This window comes from Schistocerca americana, chromosome 7, assembly GCF_021461395.2.
Source record: "Schistocerca americana isolate TAMUIC-IGC-003095 chromosome 7, iqSchAmer2.1, whole genome shotgun sequence".
In the NCBI taxonomy this organism is placed as follows: domain Eukaryota; kingdom Metazoa; phylum Arthropoda; class Insecta; order Orthoptera; family Acrididae; genus Schistocerca; species Schistocerca americana.
In genome coordinates, this window is record NC_060125.1 from 133,377,828 (window position 1) to 133,402,692 (window position 24,865).

The following is a 24,865-nucleotide window of genomic DNA, read 5'->3' on the forward strand; positions in this document are numbered from 1 at the left end:
AGATACATGGAGACCATGCAGTGTATGACCCCTCAGGCACTGGCAGAATGAGGTAGAGAGTGTGCAGGGCTGATGACCATGTAGGTGCTCTTCCTGACTCTTCTCCCCTACCAGCACCAACTTGTTGGAACAAAAAAAAAAAAAAAAAAAAAATGTGAGCACCTCATCTGTAGGAGCACTGGCCATGTACTTCCTCACTTGCATTTTAAATGTCCACATAAACTTCTCAGCCTCACCATTCGACTTAGGATGGAAAGGTACAAAGGGCATGTGACGAATGCCTTTTCAGTAGCAGAACTCACCAAAGGCCTGGGAACGAAATTGAGGTCCATTGTCTGACACCATGTGAGAGGAGTCCACCAATGGTGAAGATTCCAGTGACATAACCATAGCCTATGCATTTCAGAACCAGCCATTAACCACATAGTTGGAGTATCAGCCAGCTGGTATCCAAGAAGGGGCCACAAAATAGACATGAACCTGCTCCCACAGGTGCGAGGGTGGTAGCCAAGAAGGGAACATCTGGCAGGGAGCTGCTTTCTATTATTCACACTGCTAGCAATTGCAGACAGGATGTCTGACCTGCCTGTCTATGTCTGGCTAGTACACATGGTGCACGGTGTGCAGTTTAGAAAAAGAGACACCCTCATAAACTCAGTGTAGGAACCGTAAGATTGACAGGCATAGAGGCTCCAGTGTGACAACCCAGGGAGACCACTGATCCCTAGTGAGCAGCATAACTCTATCCATCAGGACTAGCCAGTGGTGGAAGTGAAAGTAATGTCACAATGTTTTGGAGCTCCAACTCAGCCAGTCATGTTAGGCATACCTGCTGTAAGATGGTGTTCTTGACCATGGCACAGTCTCATGGTTCCCCACAATGGGAACAGTTTTGACTGCCTGTTGGGCCTTATCATTCAACTAGAAACACAAAATCTCATCTTGGTCAAAGTACTGGACAAAGCCCATTGGAAGAAGGGCCAGGGAATCCACGTTAGCATATTGAGAGGTACTGCAAAAGTGAATTTAATAATTGTATCCACTCAGGAAAAGCGCCCAGTATTGGAGGAGTGGACAGTCCTCCTGTAAGATTGAAGACGGAGAATAACAGGATGTGATCTGTAATTAGGTGAAATATTATTGTGTATAGCAAAATATGGAATTCCTTCAGCACAAAGATAATCACAAGGACTTCTTCAAATTGCAAACATCTCTTCTGTGCAGGATTGAGTGTTTTTGATCCAAATGCAATCAGGTGTTCAGAGCCATCCGCATCTCTGTTCACTAGGAAGGCCCACAGGTCATGTTCAGTGGTGTTCGCCACCATCACCAGCTGTTTGACAAGATGAAATGGGGTGAAGCATGGTGTCAACAAAAGGGCCTGCTTCAGGGTCTGAAATGCCCAGTCACATGCCTCTGACCGTACAAAAGGCACACCCTTCTGAAGACTGTAGAATAAGTACGCAATCTACGTCATTCTTGGGGTGAATTTTCTGTAATATGTGACCTCCCCATGAAAGACTGGGGCTCCTTTAAAATCATGGGAATGGAGAAGTCTGATGATGGCTATGAACAGTTTCTGCACAGGCTTAGGACCATCACAGGTGTTCTGCCGAAGGCTAAAAAAGAGATTTATTGAGGCTGCATTTGAAGCTCGCAGATTGGAGGGTGTGGAAAAGCCACAGCAAGTTCACTAAGTGCTCTGCTGTTGTGGCCCATGTTACTTCTATGCCATCCAGATAATTAATGCAGCTTGGAACATTCTGTAGCAGTTACTCAAGAAATCTGTGAAAAATGGTTGGGACACTGGCCACCCCAAACACTACACATCTGAATCTACATAACCCATGTAGCATGTTGATTACCAAGACCATCTGTGATTATTCACCCAGGGGTAGTTGTCAGTAAGCCTGCAAAAAATGACAGCCCCCAACAACTTTTTATAACCAAGAGAATCACTCACTCACTAGCAGACATTGGTTCATTGACATCTAATGCTTCCAATCTGTCTAATTCAGTCTTGACAGCATCCCACAGTGTGGGGGCACTAGCCCTTCATGGAAGAAGTGAGGGTGCACCGATTCTTTTAAGATGATGTGCATTGTAAAGTTATTTGCTTTACCCAGCCCTCAGAGAAAATTTCAGAATACTCCTTACTAAGGGTTTCCAATTCCTGAAAGAATATTTGCTTCAAAACCAGGTGCACCAACTCACTGATGACAAACGCAAAAGCTGAAAAGGCATCAAGCTCAAAGCAGTTCTTTGAATCTGCGCTCTGAACCACAAGAAAGATGAAGTGCAATACAACAGTTTTGCACTTCACCATGATTGTGATTTGTTCAATGAGCAGAATGTTTTATTTGTTATATGCCACTAAGCAGTGAGCTGTGGACTGAAAGGGTGGTATCCCAACTGGAGATGTGTTTTAAAACTCTACTGGGATGCAGAAGCACTGGTGTCAAAGATCAGGTACACCATTTCCATGAGAGGGACTAGTTAGCACAAAAACTGGTACATGCCAGGCGAGATCCACAGAAGGAAAAGCTATTGATCTGACAGTGATTGGGTGTGTTACCTGGAATGTGACAAAATGCTTTGTGCTACCTGGAATGTGGCAAAATGTTTTGTGTTACCTGGAAAGTGGCAAAATGCTGCTGGAGGTATTACTCATTTGCTTCTCACTCCTTTGCTGACTCGTTGTACAGTGGGAGCAGTGGCAGATTTGCAGCTGACTGCCATGAGAGCAACATCAACAAAGAGACTTCCTGATGTTTCCATCCTTCTAAATACTGTTGTACGAACTGATGAAGCACAACCTCCATCAATGCATCCAGTAAGGTGCCCTGAGGTGTAGGGTCCATGGTTATGAAATGAACACGAAAAAATCAGCACAATTGTCCGCATTTATGTTGTAACTCACAGCATAAAAATTCAAGATGCCACTTCAAGAACAAGTGTATTTAACATTAACACAGTGCAACATGAACCACAGACACAATGTTAGGAATGTCACATGACAGACAAATACAAGGCAGTTCAATAAAAGTAGAGGATAGCATGCAGACTCAGAACAGAATGAGAGTGATAGCCACGCAACAATCACAAACACAGACAGTGAGTTGCAGGTGGTGCTGGGATGTGCTTGTGCAGTCATCATGCACTATTTCTACACTGTGGTGTCTCCCCTTAGTGGCAACAGTGGATGTGGAGTGGCTGTCGTATCGTATGCACCCATCATACAACAAAGGCTGACGTGAGAGAAACAGTTTCTTTTCCTCTTTCTATTCTTTGATCTTTAACTTAATTATAACTTCAACTATTATAATGATGAAGGAATGATCACTATTATTTAAAAGAGAAATTTACAAAAGTTCTCTGATAAATTTAGAAATATGAACAAAACCAACTACAGTTATGGTATATGACAATGCTAAGTCAACGTGTACAGGATGTATTATGTATGTCAGACAAAACTGCAATTTTATACCTTCCTATGCTGTGAAATAGTATGGTTGGGTTTGTATGATTTTTTGTATGGGAAGTTACATATCATAAGCCAATAACAGCTTATAAGAATGATTACAATGCACTGACTTACTTGTGATGAGGACTGCCTGATCAATGATGAATTTGGTTTTTACTACATTTTCCATGCTTACAATAGGGGTATGTTAGGATCAATTTTCAGGGCCAATATAAGCGAAGCCAAGACAAGTTTGTTCTGTAGAGCATGCCAACCACACTTCATCCTCTGGCATCTCAGTGAAGAACCCACCAGCATAGGGATTCATCAGGGTGGGGTGTGGGGAGGGATGCGAAATTCAGTCTTTGGGGTTCTTATCTTCATTCCTTCTTCAATCCTAGCAAACGTTCCTTCTTACTTTTCATTTTTCTTCTCCTCCACAAGGAGTACCTATTCTCTCTTCCCTCTTTCCACATCATGCGTTCCTATCGACATCAGGGTATTTACAACCTAGCACATTAGGATAGCATGAAGCAGTGAGACACATACAACAACACAACACTCATACACATAACTGTCATAGACATATACTGACAGGTATTACATAAGTTAGCCATGTCACAAAAATGGGGAAGCACGGGAACAGAAACCATTCCTTAAGTGAAAGTAGGGGTGACAGACTAACATATAAAGATAAATAAGGCAGCACACTGGAGAGAAAATTATCTGGTGGCCCCATTGAAGCTTGTAGTTATCTCTGGAGCAAGAGCACTAATGAACTGACTAACAGATGAGCAGTGGATGTAAAATAAAGAGACACAAGTTATATCTGATGAGATGGCATTAGTATACAAATGATTGGAACTGACGCCATAACAAGGCTCTGATTAAAATACATCAAGTCTTTTAATCTGAAATTGGAAGACAGATGAGATTTTAAGTAGATGTATCATATATATTATTAGGGAAAAGAGTAAATACAGTATAAGAGAAAACTAAGTTATTCTCAGTAGGACTTAAGCAGAGGCTTCCAAAATATAATGCAGGTATGCATCACAAGATGTAAGGATTAGAGGAAAGTATCATTAAACTGCAACTTCTGTATGCTTGCTAATTATTTTTAGTATGCTTGGAATGTGGCTGTGAAGGCTGAATTTAGTAATTGAGTAGTACTGAATAGGTCCTCGGTGGACAGTTATCAATAAACAGCACTTGCAGGAAAGTACTGTATAACATTTCAAGAAGTATAATTATAAGTTCTAAATGAAGGAGACAGGTAATGTATCTTAGATTAACCATGTAAAGTTGATCAGTAGTGGGGAAACTTCTGCAATGTATGGCGTAAGGATAAGGGTCAACAAGGCTTTGCATATTGTTTCAAAAATATGGTCTACTCACTTCAATTCTCTATAGGTATTGGAGAGTAAAAGGGTAAGCAGACTGCTGGAAGGGAGGGCCTACATTTATATCAGGCAAATCCACAGGAGGAATGACCTGAACCATATAGCTGTGTAGTGATGATTTATGAGAGAGAGAGAGAGAGAGAGAGAGAGAGAGAGAGAGAGAGAGAGAGAGAGAGAGAGAGAGAGCTGCAGCTGTGTAGTAATGATCAGTCATACCGTCAGAGTACTCTCCAAAATAGTTAAGGATCAACAGACTTACTTGGCACTGACACTTTATAGCACTCACGTTTCTGCGTATGTTCGATTTACCACAAATGTGAGATTTGGGATTGTAGAAAGTACTGTGGATTGAAATGTCAGCATGTTACTCATTATGGTAAAAAAGAATATAATCATTGTCTACCTCAATAATTTTGAGAGACTGATGTTCTCAGGATAAACAATTTAAGAGTGAAAAAGAGAGACAGTTACATTTTAATAACCTCGATGCAGCCTGATTGCACAGTTACGCTACTTCTTGTACCCCTCTTTACAAGAGGGAAACAACATATATAAGGAGTCCTATATAACTCCTCCTCCTTTAGCTGAGCCTATTAAACTACAACATATCAATATGTTTTTCTTTAGTGCTAATCCACATGAGAGAGCTTAGCGCTCGCAAAATCTGAGAAAAGAGATAATTGTAAGAAGCAAATGATACGTCTAATGAAATAGAAGAAAATAAAATGTAAATGTGTTATGGGTACCCATCAGCAAAGAGAGTTAATGTGTCAGGTAACGATTTAGTTTATTTTTGACCACTTGCATATCCAAATGTTTGTCTGTGTATAGAAATGAAAATAAACTTGCTATTAAGGGACTTTAAGGACACATAATAACAAATAAAGGAAAGAAACCTATTGTTATGCAAAGAATAGTTTTGTTAGTGCTCTGAGATGTTTTTAATTGATTGGATAAGTTGGTTTACACTACATCTTTTGTCTCAGTGGCAGGATCTGTACTGTAACTTGGGGTTCATGGGATAACATGTTACACTTTTATCCTCTGAGACTGACAAAAGATATTTGTGCAGGTTGAAAATGTGGCATTAGATAGTTTTTAAGTGTGGGACATCCCACTGTGCACACTCTTGTTTTATAAATGTGCAGGTGAAATGTAAGTCATGTTAGCTCTGGACATCACCAATACATGATAGCGAGTAATCCCCTTCACCTGCTGTGGTGGAGCACTTGTTCTTTGGGCGTCATAGCTTGACAATGCCTTGGAGGCCAAGGAACAAACAAGTAGGTGCAAGAATGTAAATGATTAAAAACAGTTGAAACTTGGTTAATAAAAATGCCATTGATTGATTGAATGGACTCTATAATTGGTATCAAAGCAAGTCACATATATGTTGTAATCTGTCACTGAGCTATGAAGTTAGATAGATCTGTTCACTCACTATTGTAACTGAATCTGTGTTAGGATAATAAAGTACATAAAATCCAGAAGAGTTGAATCTACATCGTTTACATCATTTGGTGGCTTTGACAGATTAAAGCTCCCTTCCAGCACCCTCACACTGCAAAAAGATGAATAAGTCCAACAACATGGTTCCGTATCACTGAATGGCTGGATCACAAACATGATTAACTACAAGAGCAGTGACTGGAATTTATTTATGAGGTAAAGTGAACATACGTGCTTCTGGGTGACAGTATTCCTGAGGGGCAACATTTCATTAACCGAACACTATGAAACACCTCAAAAACTGATGCCATGATTCACTCCCATCCCTACAGAAACCACATTGTCAGCTGTCATCAACACACATTTTATGATGTGCTAGAAAAATCTGTGGGGAATCAGCCTTAATGAGTGATTTACAGACATTAAATTATATACTGTTAAAGAAAAGAGAGCTTTGTTGCAAAACTGTTTCACAAACAATTATATAAATTATGAGCTAGTTAGTTCACATGTTTCTAAATGGATTCCAAGTTTCTGGAGCAATCTGTAAAATGAAACTGTAAATTGTGGTATTTTGAGTATTTAAGCAAAAATTGTGTGGTGGAAGGAAAAGGTGATCTATTACATCAGACTTAAACAAAACAGTTTCATTTAAAAATAAATGAGTGTGTTTCAGTTTCAATGTTAAAAATGTGATTGAAAGAAAAGGTTGATTATCATGTGAAAGTAATATTATGTAAAGTTTCAAAACTTATAATATATAAATGGTAACCAATGGCCAACTTAACCAATGAGCAGTCAGGCAGGCAAAATCTGCACCTTAATATTTATGTAAGCATCAGTTCTGTTGGAGTTAAGCTTGTATATAAACAAGGCACATGGTACATTGGTATTACTAAATAACCTGTTTATTTCAAAAGAAAATCCCAGTCAATTTTAATACTTGTAGTAGACCAACAATCTAGCAAATAGTTAAATGCTGGAGTACACTCTTCAATGACAGTGTGTACTGACACAGTCAACAGTGAGATAAGTAAAAATTTATTTTTAATTCTATTCCTCACACAATTTTATGGTAAATGAAATAAGTCATACATGTTACAAAATAATGAACTTACTAATTTATATTTTTGGGCCTGAGTAAACTGTAACAATATGAAGAGACAGAATAGCTGGCCAGTACTTATTCACAAAAGGCAGAAGTCTTCTGATGGACAAATTTAATCCCAGCTTTAGGAACTATTAATTTCTTCCTCATAGAGGGAAGAGGGATAGGTTGGGGACCGTTAGAAAGGAGTAGAGGCCACTCAGATCCCAGGATGAAAGTGGCCCACCTGCTGTCATCATTGGGGGAGGGTGTTGGGAGGGAGGGAGAGGGAGGGGTGTAAGGAGGGACAGAGGGAGGGGGAGGGAGGGAGGGGGAGGGGGAGGGAGGGAGAGAGAGGGAGGGGTGTAAGGAGGGAGGGAGGGAGGGAGGGAAGGAAGCTAAGATTAGTATTTTCACTTTTAAATGTATCTATTGGCATTATTATAACTTTATCTTCTGAAGTTAAGCACTGGCTAGACATTTTGTGTCTTGGGAATTTTACTGCTGAGTTACACAATCACACACTTTGAAGAATCTGTTTTACTTACTAAATTCGCTTCATAGTATGTTGTCACTGATGGTTGCAGTATCATGTATTTATAATAGGAGTGCCATACTTCTTAAAACTAGAGAAGATGTAATCACAATTAGTGTAAGAACCATTTTGAATTGGCAACATTAGAATTAACAAAGCTAGACTTCCATAATAAGTGCATCATTCTGTGTGTTTACTGCTCACTGAGTGATAATATGGACTCTTTCCTCAATAATTTAACTGAAATTCTCTCAGCCCAAAAAACTAACATAATGATATGTGGTGACATGAAAACAAAGACAGTTATTGAGGATAAAATTAGTAATAATTTCCTACAGATTTTGAATGCTTTCCTCGTGGTACAAATGGTCAACACTGCTACTAGGGTATCAAAAAGTTTATCATCATTCTTAGATCATGTACATACAGATACTGACCATGAAACTTGTGAAACCCAAAACATTGTTTGCCAATGAAAGGATCTTTTTGGAACATAAAATACATGCTTCTTCTAGGGCACTGGTAAATCAAACTTGGGACGAAATGCACATGGATTACAATACTGATGCTAAGTTCTCTAAATTCTGTACATTGTTTAAATTAATTTTTGAGGAGACATTTAGGAAAGTAGCCACTTGAACAACAGAACCTAAGAAAAAAAAAGGTAAATGTGGGTATTAGAAAGTACTCTCAACTACATCAATATCTCAGTTCTTTACCAAAACACCACACTAATTGACAGTTCCTGGATTACTGCCACAGGTACAGAAATATAAGGGTGGGAATGAGGCGGGTGGGGGGGGGGGGGGGGGGGGAGGTGCACTGCTTGCGGTAAATAAAATGTCAATAAGGAAATAATATATAATGCAGAAAATAAAGGCAAAGTAGCACAGGATGTCATTAAACATGAAACTGGAAATGGCAGACATAAGTATAATAGCAAACATGGGAAGAGTTATCAAAAATCCATAGGAACTGACTAATTTTGTAAGTGACTATTTCTCAAGTACTGCAGAGAAGCTTAACACATGTAGCACTCACAATGAATAACACAGCAAGCACAATGGTGATGTTCACCACAGACCTTGAGGGCAGGAAGACAACACAGAAATTAAAAAATAAGAAGTCAGCAGGCATACAAGAGGTCCCAGTTTGTTCTGAAGGCATGCATGGACAACAAACAAGTGTAATCAACAAATATAATAAATAAGTACTTTAGTTCGGGTATTTTTCCAGAATGCCTAGAGCATGCTCAAGCTGTGGCCTTACTAAAGAAAAATGCTGTGGAGAAAATACAAAACAGACCCAGTTCACTACCATCAGCAGTCTCAAAAGGAATTAATCAATCATGAAAAATAGACTAATGCATCACCAGAGTAAGTACAAGTTTCTTAACAAAGCATAATTTAGTTTTGCAAAAGCATAAAGTATAATACTGGATATTACAGAATTCACAAAAGAAGTAAGGAAGAAGAAAGTAGAATATTGTCAAATGATATTTCATAAAACCCAAAGGAATTCTGGTCATATTTAAAAGCTGTTAGTGGCAACAAAGTTAGTGTCTAGTCCCTAATGAATGAGACAGGAACTGAAATTGAGGATAGCAAAGAAAAAGCTGAAATGCTTAACTCCATTTTCAAATGTTCCTTTACAAAAGAAAACCCAGGAGTATTGCCCCAATTTAATCCACACACTATTGAAAAGATGAATGAAATAAGTTTAGTGTCAGTGGTATTGAAAAACAGCTAAAATCATTAAAATTGAACAGAGTTCCAGGGCCTGATGGAATCTCTGTCAGATTTTACACTGAATTTGTGACTGAATTAGCCCCTCTTTTAACTATGCTCTATTGTAGAGCCCTCCAACAAAAAACCATGCCCAGTTCTTGGTAAAAAGCATAGGTCACACACACCTACAAGAAGGTTAGTAGAGGTGATCCAAAAAACTACAATTCAATATCCTTGAGATTGATTTGTTGTAGGATCTTAGTACATATTCTGAGCTCAAACATAGTGAGGTATCTTGAACAGAATGACTTCCTCAGTGCCAATCAGCATGGTTTCTGGAAAAATTGATCATGTGAAACCCAACATACTGAAAGTGTTGGATGAAGGCAGTCATGTAGGTGCAATATTTCTTGATTTCCGAAAACCATTTGACTCAGGACCACACCTACACTTACTGTCAAAAGTATGATCATATATGATATTAAATGAAATTTGTGACTGGACTGAGGACTTTTTGATAGGGAGGATGAAGCATATTATCTTGGATGGAAAGTCATCGTCAGGTGTGCTCCACAGAAGTGTGCTGGGACCTTTGCTGTTCATGTCGTTTATTAATGACCTTGCAGGCAATGTTAACACTAACCTCAGATTTTTGCAGATGATGCAGTTATCTGTAATGAAGTGCTGTTTGAAAGAAGTTGCGTAAATATTCAGTCAGATATTGACAAGGTTTGTAAGCGGTGCAAAGATTGGCAACTTGTCGTCAGTGTTCAGAAATGTAAAATTGTGCATTTCACAAAATGAGAAAATGTAATAACATCAATGAGTCTCTGTTGGAATTGGCCAACTCATATAAATACCTAGGTGTAACACTTTGTAGAGATATGAAATGGAATGATCACATAGGCTCAGTCATGGGTAAAGCAGGTGGTAGACTTTGGTTTATTGACAGAATACTGGGGAAATGCAATCAGTCTACAAAGGAGATTGCTTACAAATCACTCGTGTGACCAATTCTAGAATATTGCTCAAATGTGTGGGACCTGCACCAAATAGGACTAACAGGAGGTATTAAATATATAAAGAGAAGGCCAGCATGAATGGTCACAGATTTGTTTGATCCATGGGAGGGTGTCACAGAGACACTGAAGAATTTGAACTGGGATACTTTTTAAGATAGACAAACTACCTTGAGAAAGTCTAGCAATGTTTCAAGGACCACCATTAAATAACAACTCTAGGAATATATTACAACACCCTATGTATCACTCACATAGGGATTGCAAGGAAAATATTAGAATAATTACTGCATCACAAAGACATTAAAACAATCATTCGTCCCATGCTCCATACATGAATGGAATGGGAAGAAACCTTAATAACTGGGACATACCCTATGCCATGCACTACAGAGTGGTTTATCAGCTTTTGATCAGAATATGCTATGCAATCTGAATCGTCCAAAACTTTATATTCCTATTAAAAGTATATGAAATACTGTCACTCAAGCTACTGTTCTCACTGATCCAGCAATTGGAGAGGTGTCTCTCATAACTTGTGTACCAATGGTCCCAACTGATTTACCTACTCATTTTAAGTGACTTCACTTCACAATCAAGGTTTCATTTGCAATAACAATAAATGAGGCTCAAGGTCAAAGAGAGGTGTAAGAAAACAGAGGAGGTAGGGTAAGAGCAAATGGACATAGAAAAGGTGTAGAAGATGGACAGAGAGAGAGGGGGAGACAATGGTGGACAGAGAGAGAGGAGGGGTGGAAGACGAGAGAATTAGAGGGGGGGGGGGGGGGGGGGGAGGGGGAAGAGTTTACGATTTATATATGATTCCCACACATATTTAGCAATTGAGAAGCATTGTCAAGTTCACTAATTATATAATAAATTTACTTTCTCATACAGCACAATGTGCAGCACACTAGCTTGCAAATGGGGAGGTGAACCAGACATAGATTGAAGTTGTGTGGTGGATTAATGATTGTGATCTGATACAATGGCAAGCCTGAGAGTGGTTTTAAGGCAGTTTCCCAAACTTATTTATGTGGTACCACATGGCGGTACCACCCCACAGATGTTCACAGGCAGAGAAAATCCCTGAACCCGGGAACCAGGGCGTGGGAAGCGAGAACTCTACCGCACGACCACGATAAAGCTTAACTGCTAAGCTTACGACTCGAACCAAACTACTATAGCTGTATCATCATTCATTCGACCTAAATTGTGTCTCATATTACAATGGACCAACTTTGTTTTGATTTGGAGGTGCGGCCAAAAACTTTTCTCTCCTCTTGAATTTCGAGTCTCAAATTTCAGGTGCGGCTTAGCTACGGGAAATTTTTTTTTCCTTGATTTTGAGTCTCATTTTTCAGGTGCGGCTTAGATTCAAGTGTGGCTTGGATTCGAGTAAATACGGTACCCAACGGTGCATGCCCGCTGAGCCAGTGCATGCCCACTGAGCCACAACTCCAAGGGCTCTGGACTACAAGCACCCTCTTCTGCCACGATACAGGACTACTGGTGGCAGCCGTTCAGCCGACCTCTGCTTGGAGCCACTTTTCCACCTGATGCTACTCAGACGCTACCCAGTCATGACTCCAAATCAATTCATTTGTACTTACAACAGGGAGTCTCATCACTGTTGACAATGCGATAGCCGGACTCTGTTTCTTGCTGCATTATTTGTAATTAGTCTTCATTCACTTGGGGAAATAAAAGTCATGTAAATCTTCTGTTTGTTGTATTAATTTGTTTATTAATCATTTCTGCTCCCATCCAGCTTTCCTAAGACAGTTGCCACACAACTCTGTAGCCCACCTCTCATTGCCATTGTGTACACAGTCGTACACAACAAATCATGGTGAATGGCGGTAGTCCCTATAAGTGCCGATCATCCTGTTGACTTTTCCCTGTTCTGTCATCTCTTTCAACTGCTTCGTTTTGGTATCCAATGTTTCCCTTGCTTGTATTCTTTATGTTCTAGGTTTCACGGTTGTCGTTTTGTACCCCTTTCTGCTCTCTCTGGGCTATTTTTACTTTTTGCTGTTTGCCTTCGCAAGTTGGTTGTTACTACAGCTACCAAGCCACAATCGCCTGCTGCACTGCCTGCAGCCACTTAATTCAGTTTCAGATTCAACAAGTGGCACAACTGCTTGAAGTGATGAATCACTTCATGACACTGCAGATGACTTCACACAAGACACCAGAACCAACAGCAGCACAACCGCCTCAACTGCATGTATATGTGCTGCCATTTCGTGAGTTTGACAAGGCGAAGAAAGACTGGACAGAATACCTTGCACAGTTCAATGAACACATTGCAGCGTATCACATACAAGGTACTGATGCACATTCTTATTTCTTAGCCATGGAGGGACTGACTATTTATAGGCTGTGTGCCAAGTTATTTCCCAAGTCCTGCTCTGAACTGGTATGATCTGATGACCTATTGCAAGGGCTTACAATGTATTATGAAGACAGGGTATAGGTGGTGGTTGCCTGTTGCAAATTCTTTACATTGTGTAAACAAGGACAGACATACTGGCAGTGTGTGACCAAACTGCAAGGCCTTGTTAGACAGTGTAGATTCAAATGTGACTGTGGCAAATACTTCAGTTATGCAATGATTTGGGGTGCTATTACACACAATGCAGCTGATTCTCAAATTTGAGAACAGATTCATAAATACCCAGACCATTCTTTGCAATAGGTTCTGCACATTCTGAATTATCAAGATTCCTGTGAAAGTGCTGCAGGCAGTTTTGAGGTAGCGCCTGTATGTCTGTAGATAGCCATGACAAACAGGTCTCGCAGCCAGCTCATGAACAGCAACCCGGCCGACCGCAGCTACAGTGCTCAAGTCAATATGTGTCGCATCCGGCAGCACAAGGTGTGAAGCTGTACCCTCACTGTAATATGACACATGCTCGCTGACCTTGCCCCTTGTATAATGAAACTAGTCTCTCTTACTACTGCTGCACAATCAGTCCACTTGCAACTTCACACTGGAGCTTCAGTGACATTTCTCAATTGTGGCACTAATGAATTGCTTGGCAAACCTAAGTGGTACGCATTGCGACATATGCTGACAGTGTATAACAGCCAAGCCATTCCTGTCTTAGACACTTGTAGCCTTTCTGCAACTTTCCAAAATTTGATGAAGACAGTAACATTTACAGTGTTTTCTTTCCTAGACAGTGCTAATATTACTGGTCTGAACTCTTTTGATTTGTTTGGGTTAAGCAATCAGGTCAATGTATTTTCTGTTTCTTCCTTTGATTCTTGGGACAGAGTTGCTAAGTTATGTGCAGAATTTCAGGATTTGTTTTCTAAGGATTTAGGCAAAGCCCATAATTTTCCAGCCATGTCACAATGAATGACAATGCACAGCAATGTTTCGTTAGAGCTCTTTGAGAATAGGTGGCTCAGGTACTTACTGCTTAACTAGAAAGTGCGTTCAGACAATCTGTTACTGCCAGTCAGTGGATGTCCGCTCTTGTTATTCTAAAGAAGCCATCTGGCAGATTCTGGTTGTGGACTGATTGTAAGAAAACTGTGAATCCTCAAACAGTCATTGACAGTTATCCCTTGTCAAACCCAGAAGAATTGATGGATAAATTGGGGCCAGTCATTATTTTTCCAGAACTGATTTATGTGATGCCTACTTGCAAATCCCTCTGGATGAGCAGTCAGAACAAGTCTTTGTCATTAACATTCATCTGGGTCTCTTCAAATTTTTGAGATTGGCATTTGACAATGCATCTGCACCTACAATTTTTTAGCACTTTCTGATGCAGCTGGTTGCAAAAGTTCCTTTTAGCTTGAATTATTTAGATGACATTGTCATCTTGAGTCACACTCCTGAAGAACACATGAGCAACCTTCACATTTCATGTGTCATCATCTGTGACTGGCCTCAAATGCAACAGAGACAAATGTGTGGTTTTCAGATAGAATTTAAGTATTAAGGACACATCATTAACAGCCAGGGCGCTCACCCATTGCAATCACATCTGCTTGCTATCCATCATCTTCTACTCCCATGCAATGTGTGGGAATTGCAGTCTGTGTTAGGGAAGCTCATTTATTACATCTGATTTGTTCCTAACATCACACAAATCGTGGCTCCCTTGCATCACCTGTGCACAAAGAATGTTTCTTTCATGTGATCGCAAGAGTGTCAGTCCACTTTCTAGAAGTTGAAAGATGCTTTGCTTAGTGATCAATAACTTGTTCATTTTGATCAAGCCAAACATGCTGTCTTGGTTGTGGATGCTACCTCTTACAGCATTGGTGCAGTTTTGTTGCATGAATTTGATTCTGTTGACAGGCTTACTGCCTTTGTTGCAAAGTTATTGAACAAAGCTCAATGCAATTATTCACAAATTGAAAATGAGGATCTCATGAGCACCTATTGTGTCACTAAGTTTCTTCAGTATCTTTTTTGGCACAAGATTTTAATTGGTGACTGATCATAAACCTCTGCAATCTTCGTTTATCCCTTCTCAGTCAGTCTCAACTCACACAGCACATAAGCTGCAACAGTGGGCTCTTCTTTTGTTAAATTACCAATATGAGACTGTGTACTGACATGCTTCTAAGCATGCCAAAGTAGATGCTCTTTCTCACCTCCCTGCTGGCCCTGATTCCACATCTGACGATACCTCTGTTCCTCATTGCTACAATTAATGCACAAGACACAGACATTTTGCATAGCTTTTCACTTATTCACAGAAAAATTGCCCAGGTCTGAGCAGCGGATCCTGATTTGAAAATTCTGTTGCACCATATCCACACTGTTAACCGTGTTCAACCAGGCAGATTCCCAGTTCTGAAGTTTACCAATATTTTGCCCATCAACACATCCTTGTATTTCATCAAGGTATCATTTCACTTCACACTGTTAATGACCAGTCATGTGTAGCGGTTACTCAGATTTTCCAGCCTGACAAGCTTCATTTGCTTCACCAAAGTCACTGGGGTGTCGTTTGCACCAAGCAATTAGAGCAATGCCACTGCACTTGGCACAGTCTATATGCATAAACTGAAGAGTCAACTTTTCAGTGCCAAACCTGTGAGGAATTTGTTATCCCCATCTCAGCAGTTCTTTGAGTGGCCCAAGCCTCAAGCACCTTGGCAATGTTTGCACTTGGATTTTGTGGGTCCTTAATGGGATACTCATTGGCTCATCTTCGTTGCTTTCAGCCAAATTTCCTTTTTTTGTTCCTATGCACTCTACTGCAGCTAGTTCCACCATCCAGACCTTTTCATTAATTTTTTGCCTTGAGGGATTGCCTGAAGTGATTGTGACTAACAATGGCCCTCAGTTTGTTGCTGCCGAGTTTGAACAGTTTGCAGTCCTCTAGCATTGACCACATCATGAGTGCACCACTCCATATGCAATCCAATGACACAGCTGAACACTTTGTACAAACATTTAAGCAACAGATGCACAAACTTCATGCCTCCCACACACTGGATCAACCTTTGTTGCAATTCTTGTCTTCCTACTGCTCCCAGGAATGCGACAGACCATCGCCGGCGGAGTTATTACATGGTTGGCACCACCACATATTGCTTCAGTTGCTGCACCCACCATGGTGGGTGATGCCCACTCTGCCCAGGCAGGCAAAGTGACACTAACAATTCGGTCTTTTACACATTGTATGGCAGACGGAGGTGCTGGGAAGAGGCACCATTGTACGACGTATTCCACATTCTATGTTTCTCCTGCATGGCCAGAGGATTGCTGTGATACCACCAAAATCAAGCTTGTGCTTGTGAATTGTGTGATCCTGCTGCAGGTTTTGTGGCTTCATATTCCATGCACGCCTGGATGCAGCAGCACTCGCTGCATCCAGCTCCTGCCCGCCGCCACCACTGTTTACCTTAGATGCTGATAGTGGTCATGCAAGATCTGTGGTTAACCCAATGGTGCACGCCCACTGAGGCACACCTCTCGTAACTCTGGACTACAAGCACCCTTTGCAGCTGTGATACAGGATGGCCGGCAGCAGCCACTCAGCCCATGTGTCTTGGAGTCACTTCACCGTGTGATGCAACGTGGATGCTACCTAGTCACGGCTCTGACTTCATTTGTTTGTGCTTACTTCAGGGAGCCTGTTGACATTGTGATAGCTGGACATTCTGTATCTTGCTGCATTATCTACATCTACATCTACATTTATACTCCGCAAGCCACCCAACGGTGTGTGGCGGAGGGCACTTTACGTGCCGATGTCATTACCTCCCTTTCCTGTTCCAGTCGCGTATGGATCGCGGGAAGAACGACTGTCTGAAAGCCTCCGTGCGCGCTCTAATCTCTCTAATTTTACATTCGTGATCTCCTCGGGAGGTATAAGTAGGTGGAAGCAATATATTCGATACCTCATCCAGAAACGCACCCTCTCGAAACCTGGCGAGCAAGCTACACTGCGATGCAGAGCGCCTCTCTTGCAGAGTCTGCCCCTTGAGTTTATTAAACATCTCCGTAATGCTATCACAGTTACCAAATAACCCTGTGACGAAACGCGCCGCTCTTCTTTGGATCTTCTCTATCTCCTCCGTCAAACCGATCTGGTACGGATCCCACACTGATGAGCAATACTCAAGTATAGGTCGAACGAGTGTTTTGTAAGCCACCTCCTTTGTTGATGGGCTACATTTTCTAAGCACTCTCCCAATGAATCTCAACCTGGTACCCGCCTTACCAACAATTAATTTTATATGATCATCCCACTTCAAATCGTTCCGCACGCATACTCCCAGATATTTTACAGAAGTAACTGCTACCAGTGTTTGTTCCGCTATCATATAATCATACAATAAAGGATCCTTCTTTCTATGTATTCGCAATACATTACATTTGTCTATGTTAAGGGTCAGTTGCCACTCCCTGCACCAAGTGCCTATCCGCTGCAGATCTTCCTGCATTTCGCTACAATTTTCTAATGCTGCAACTTCTCTGTATACTACAGCATCATCCGCGAAAAGCCGCATGGAACTTCCGACACTATCTACCAGGTCATTTATATATATTGTGAAAAGCAATGGTCCCATAACACTCCCCTGTGGCACGCCAGAGGTTACTTTAATGTCTGTAGACGTCTCTCCATTGATAACAACATGCTGTGTTCTGTTTGCTAAAAACTCTTCAATCCAGCCACACAACTGGTCTGATATTCCGTAGGCTCTTACTTTGTTTATCAGGTGACAGTGCGGAACTGTATCGAACGCCTTCCGGAAGTCAAGAAAAATAGCATCTACCTGGGAGCCTGTATCTAATATTTTCTGGGTCTCATGAACAAATAAAGCGAGTTGGGTCTCACACGATCGCTGTTTCCGGAATCCATGTTGATTCCTACATAGTAGATTCTGGGTTTCCAAAAACGACATGATACTCGAGCAAAAAACATGTTCTAAAATTCTACAACAGATCGACGTCAGAGATATAGGTCTATAGTTTTGCGCACCTGCTCGACGACCCTTCTTGAAGACTGGGACTATCTGTGCTCTTTTCCAATCAATTGGAACCCTCCGTTCCTCTAGAGACTTGCGGTACACGGCTGTTAGAAGGGGGGCAAGTTCTTTCGCGTACTCTGTGTAGAATCGAATTGGTATCCCATCAGGTCCAGTGGACTTTCCTCTATTGAGTGATTCCAGTTGCTTTTCTATTCCTTGGACACTTATTTCGATGTCAGCCATTTTTTTGTTTGTGCGAGGATTTAGAGAAGGAACTGCAGTGCGGTCTTCCTCTGTGAAACAGCTTTGGAAAAAGGTGTTTAGTATTTCAGCTTTACGCGTGTCATCCTCTGTTTCAATGCCATCATCATCCCGTAGTGTCTGGATATGCTGTTTCGAGCCACTTACTGATTTAACGTAAGACCAGAACTTCCTAGGATTTTCTGTCAAGTTGGTACATAGAATTTTACTTTCGAATTCACTGAACGCTTCACGCATAGCCCTCCTTACGCTAACTTTGACATCGTTTAGCTTCTGTTTGTCTGAGAGGTTTTGGCTGTGTTTAAACTTGGAGTGGAGCTCTCTTTGCTTTCGCAGTAGTTTCCTAACTTTGTTGTTGTACCACGGTGGGTTTTTCCCGTCCCTCACAGTTTTACTCGGCACGTACCTGTCTAAAACGGATTTTACGATTGCCTTGAACTTTTTCCATAAACACACAACATTGTCAGTGTCGGAACAGAAATTTTCGTTTTGATCTGTTAGGTAGTCTGAAATCTGCCTTCTATTACTCTTGCTAAACAGATAAACCTTCCTCCCTTTTTTTATATTCCTATTAACTTCCATATTCAGGGATGCTGCAACGGCCTTATGATCACTGATTCCCTGTTCTGCACATACAGAGTCGAAAAGTTCGGGTCTGTTTGTTATCAGTAGGTCCAAGATGTTATCTCCACGAGTCGGTTCTCTGTTTAATTGCTCGAGGTAATTTTCGGATAGTGCACTCAGTATAATGTCACTCGATGCTCTGTCCCTACCACCCGTCCTAAACATCTGAGTGTCCCAGTCTATATCTGGTAAATTGAAATCTCCACCTAAGACTGTAACATGCTGAGAAAATTTATGTGAAATGTATTCCAAATTTTCTCTCAGTTATTTGCATTGAGTCTTTTTTTCACTTGGAGAAATACAAGTTAAGTAAATATTCTGTTTGTTGTGTTGACTTTTTCACTAATTATTTCTGTTCCTCTCCAACTCTCCTATGGCAACAGTTGCCACACAACTCTGTGGCCCAAACCTCCTTACCATTGTGTATGACGTCATACACACCAGTGTTGATAAATGCTGGGCTGGTGCCCAAATTACACTTCAGAGAATACACATGCAGTTAAAATATGATAATACTTAGAACAAAAATTTGAATGAACAGATGGAATTTGCACAAGACTACCCTCCCTTAGGTTACCTTGATGACTGTGGTATCATAAATGGCATGGAATCCTACCACAAAGTTAAGTAACAATAACCCTGTACTAGAACGGGTGAGTGCCAAGGAAGCAAAAGAAAGGAAGAATAAAATCACATAATAAATTCCCAAAGATGTAAAAACTATAGTAAAATACATCAGCAACTAAACACACTTCACACTACAAAATTAAAGATAACTTTGGGGATTCAGAGTAGAGAACAACTACAGCACCCTGTCACATTACAATGTGTCAAAATCTATAGTGCTTAATACTAATGTTTTATCATTCTTCTGACTTCAACATGTCACTTATTGTGAGAGCAATGCTGACTCACTTTTCCCGATGGACTGAAGGGAGGACATGGAGACAAGTATGGGGCATAGCAGCATGTTTAGAAGCCTGGAGTCAGTTTTCTGATAAGATGAAAGGGAAAAATATATATATATATATATATATATATATATATATATATATATATATATATATATATATATATATATATATATATATATATAAAATAGAGGGAAACATTCCACGTAGGAAATATATATCTAAAAACAAAGATGATGTGACTTACCAAATGAAAGTGCTGGCAGGTCGACAGACACACAAACAAACACAAACATACACACAAAATTCAAGCTTTCGCAACAAACTGTTGCCTCATCAGGAAAGAGGGAAGGAGAGGGAAAGACGAAAGGAAGTGGGTTTTAAGGGAGAGGGTAAGGAGTCATTCCAATCCCGGGAGCGGAAAGACTTACCTTAGGGGGAAAAAAGGACGGGTATACACTCGCACACACACACATATCCATCCACACATATACAGACCAAATGGTCTGTATATGTGTGGATGGATATGTGTGTGTGTGCGAGTGTATACCCGTCCTTTTTTCCCCCTAAGGTAAGTCTTTCCGCTCCCGGGATTGGAATGACTCCTTACCCTCTCCCTTAAAACCCACTTCCTTTCGTCTTTCCCTCTCCTTCCCTCTTTCCTGATGAGGCAACAGTTTGTTGCGAAAGCTTGAATTTTGTGTGTATGTTTGTGTTTGTTTGTGTGTCTGTCGACCTGCCAGCACTTTCATTTGGTAAGTCACATCATCTTTGTTTTTAGATATATATATATATATATATATATATATATATATATATATATATATATAGTATATCCGTGGTCTTGGATTCACCAGTAGGTATCATTAGCCTAGCTTTAGTGGTTCTCAAATGACATTTAATCAGGTATTCAGCTAGCACAAATGCAGTGACAATGAAGAGAGATACAAAGATACAGTTCAAACCTACTTTTTTATATTCCACCCACGAAATTAGGATGTGCAGTTGTCAAAGACACTGACCTCATACTTGGAAGAGTGGAGCTTTTTTACTGTCAGGCCATTGTGGTTTAAGTTTTCCATGATTTTCTCGATTCATTTCAGGCAAATTCCAGGATGGTTCCTTCAATAAAGCCCACGTGTCCTATCCTCATGAAAATATTCTTATATATTCTATGTGTATGCATATTTTGGAGCTATTTATTGTCATTGGATTGCAATGACAAATCCTATATTGTTGTCAAATGGTCCCTGGATAAAAAGATAAATAAATAAATACTACTTCATACAAAATTGCAGTATTCTGTTCAGTCTATTTGATGACATCTTTTTAGAAAAACACTCAAAAATTTTTGTGACCTTTTCATTGCCTGTCCTTCATTTGTGTTTTTATAGTGGAACTGATTGTGTTCTCATAAGCAAAGGTAATTATTTCTAGTTTTACTAGTATAATACTTGGAGAAGGCCTCACCGGAAAATCTGGGAGTGGTTCCTTGAGCAGCATATCACCCAGGATGTCATTGCAGTATCTGGCCAGTTTGTACTGTTGAGCCTTGCTGCAGTGGTTCTCAAGAGACAGGATGACGGGGTACTCCGATGTCACAAACGCAGTGTCCCGTATTGCATGTATGACATCCTGTCAGAAAAATCACTTCCAGTTCACACATCATAAAATTAGTTAACAAATCTGCAAAAATTCTTACAAGTAAATACAATGTTACCTCATTGGTATGACCTAACATACAATTCCTGGGTCAATATGGAGAGATAAAAAATTTACATGAAAATGAAATAGATGTGACTTCTTCTGGAACATGTAGAATAGTGGATATAGGTAAACTGGGCAGACACTTACGTCTCAAACACGTAATGCACCTAAATTATGATTGCAAAAGTATTCTGTGTGACAGGGAAAGTGAAATTATCACAGTAAAATTCTCCATCACACAGGCAATGGGTATAGTTTTTTCGAGTAAAGCACAGAAAATTAATCCCTAGAGCTGATTCTGCTACCTTAGGATGCAAAGTTAAAATAACTTAACTGAAAGTCCAGTATGTAACAAATAAAGAAGAGCATTTAGGAATGTTTCTAAATGAAACTAAACCACTTTTCTTTATAGATAGTTCTGTAGGAAGACACACAAAGTGGTAGTTTAGGTATTTATAACAGAAATGATACAGCATGTGAAAATATCAAATGTGTTGATGATCTGAGTACCAAAGTGGTACCTGAAGCAGAAATAAATTTAAAACTACAGAAAAACAGCCGGATTATATCAACCCTGTATAGCTCACATGGAAGCAACATTGAAGAATTTTTTAATTGTCTAGAGCCGCATCTCTCAACCTTGTTTTCCTTTGGTGCACACAAAAGTATATTTCAAATTTTTGTGACACCCCTATGTTTTTTTTTTTTTTTTTTTTTTTTTTTTTTTTTTTTTTTTTTTTTTTTGGAACGGCTATGAGGTATGTTTTACAAACTTATTTCATAAGACTCTTGAATAGGAATGTAAAGCATTTCTTGCAAATTGGGCTACTCCAAGAAATGATTTGGTGATAATTTTTTTATTATAGATGTTTTATATGACATTAAGGCTTTAAAAATTATTTTGTCAGATATTAAGACATTAAAAATCTTGTGATGCACCTGACATGTAATAACGACATACTAATGTGTCGCAACATGGCAGTCAAGAAACACTTGTCTAGAGGACTTACTGGAGACTATAAGGTTTTTTTTCGTTAAAAAATGAGAAGAAACTCATGTGTTGTGTTGTTTGTTGGAGACATTGACATAGAATCATTAAATAATAGCATTATGTATTTGTATTATGTTGAGTTATGAGAGTATTACAGCTCAGCACCAACAAGAATTTATACAGATGTGCAGACATGCATTGATCATGTTCCCACAAAGATATGAAAGGAGGCAGCACACCTAATAACTTTAGAAAACCACATATCTGAGCACAGAACCCTTACTACAGAGATTAGTGTATGTAATGCAGACACAACAACTGTTCTGAATGAGAAATGGGAGATGCTTTATAAGCTATTCAATAAAACTTTAAACATGTCATACAATAAAAGAACTAAATAAAGCTCTAAATTAGAGTCCTGAGAAGTTCCCTCCTGAAATCAATGAACTGAAAAAGACCATGAAATATTGTTACATATGCTTCAAAGGAACTAAATTACAATACTTTTAACACAGTATGAACTTATGAAAAATTGCAGACACACCTCTACTAAACTTAAAATTTGGTAATATGCCTTTCAAATAACTAACTCCAGTTGTGTTAGTAAAACAGCCCAGAACATAATCTACAAGGCTGTGGGAAAAAACAAAGCATTGTGAACAAAACAGCATAACATGAAAAGAAAGCACTTGATATAATAAGTGACCCAGAAGAAGCATGACAGAAGTTTGTACAAAACTTCAGTACAATTGGCACAACTGAACTATATGACTGGGCCCTCATTTTAGAATACACTAGACAATGTTTTTCATCCAAGGCATTACTGAGAAAGATATCCTAGCAATCATCTAAAAAATTTGAGCTAATATGTCTTGTAGCTGGGGTGACATTTCACATAAGCTGCTAAAGAAATGCAGAAGAGGGTTACTAAGTCACTGACACACTAAATAAATACCTTCCTCTACGATGGAAATTTCCTGACCTCTTGAAAATCACTTAAGATTCTACCAGTGTATAAAAAGGAAAAAATGACTGACACAAAAAACTACACAATTAACTATCCAATCACAGGTGACTTTCTGATTTTTCCGTACAAAGATGTGGAGCAATTTTATTTGATAATTAGGACAGTTACAAGAACTGCATTAAAGTTTCAAGAACTGGCTTTAAATGAGACTTGAGGATGTGTAAAATGCAACTCCCGATGTTCCGAAGCAAGTGAAAAAGATTCAGCAGGAAACTAGTGACTTCTAATGTTCCAGAACACAAAATGATCTAATGATAAAATGGCAACTTTGACACACAAATAGCCCAGAAATTATATCTGATGTGATAACACCTTGCTCCACAGAATGTTTTGGAAAGAGCTGAACATACATGTGTGCAATGCCTACAGTCATAGTTGTTAACTACAGAACTTGGCCGTATGCTACAAAAAGTAATATTGAATCAAACAGAGGCACATTTCATCAAATATAATCCATTCTATAATTTACAGCCTAGCCTTAGGAAAGAGAGATCTACTGTAACGCTAATAGCAACTTTTACACATGGACATTAAACAAACTGGGTAATGGAAACAATGTAAAAGGCAACTTTCTGGGTATGAATAACACTTCTAATAGTATAACAATGAAAACAATCAATTAATGATAAAATTATTTAATTGGATGGATAAAAAAATCTACTCACCAAGAGGTGGCAGAAAACGCACTTAAAAGACTGTTGTGAATGGCAAGGTTTCAGAGCCAGTGGCTCCTTCTTCAGGCAGAAGGGTTGAAGGAGAAGGAAGAAGGGTGAAGGAAAAGGACTGGAGAGGTCTGGGAAAAGGGGTAAATTTTGGAAAAGTCTCCCAGAACCGTTGGGTCAGGGGAGACTTACTGAATGGGATGAGAAGGAAAGACTTATTGTTGGAGACTGCATCGGGCAAGATTTCAAAACCTGAGAGCTTGAAGGGAAGACAGGGTCATATGCAAGATGGAGATTACTTCTAAAACATCAAGCATGAGTTAATAAGAGTGATAAGCTAAGTGCACTGTACGTAATAGAAGTGGGAGGGGACAGTGAAAAATAGATGGGAAAGACAATGAAATATGTAGAAAACTAAAACAAAGTGAAACAAAGAGTAGTTACAGTGAAGAAAAGCTGAGATGGAAGAAATAAACGTAAATTAAGGCCAGGTGGGTGGCAAGAACCAAGGACATGTTTTAGTGCTAGTTCCCACTTGCAGAGTTCT

The 24,865-nt window shown here is 39.7% G+C and overlaps 1 protein-coding gene across 1 annotated transcript in view; it reads right to left on the reverse strand.

Annotated features, from left to right (window-relative positions):
- LOC124621921 (1-phosphatidylinositol 4,5-bisphosphate phosphodiesterase-like) overlaps positions 1–24,865 on the reverse strand; it is a 603,554-nt gene that overhangs the window by 291,505 nt on the left and 287,184 nt on the right. Inside the window, exon 11 of the mRNA XM_047147427.1 lies at positions 21,402–21,566. Coding sequence (XP_047003383.1) covers positions 21,402–21,566 — 165 coding nt within the window. The remainder of the gene's footprint in view (positions 1–21,401; positions 21,567–24,865) is intronic.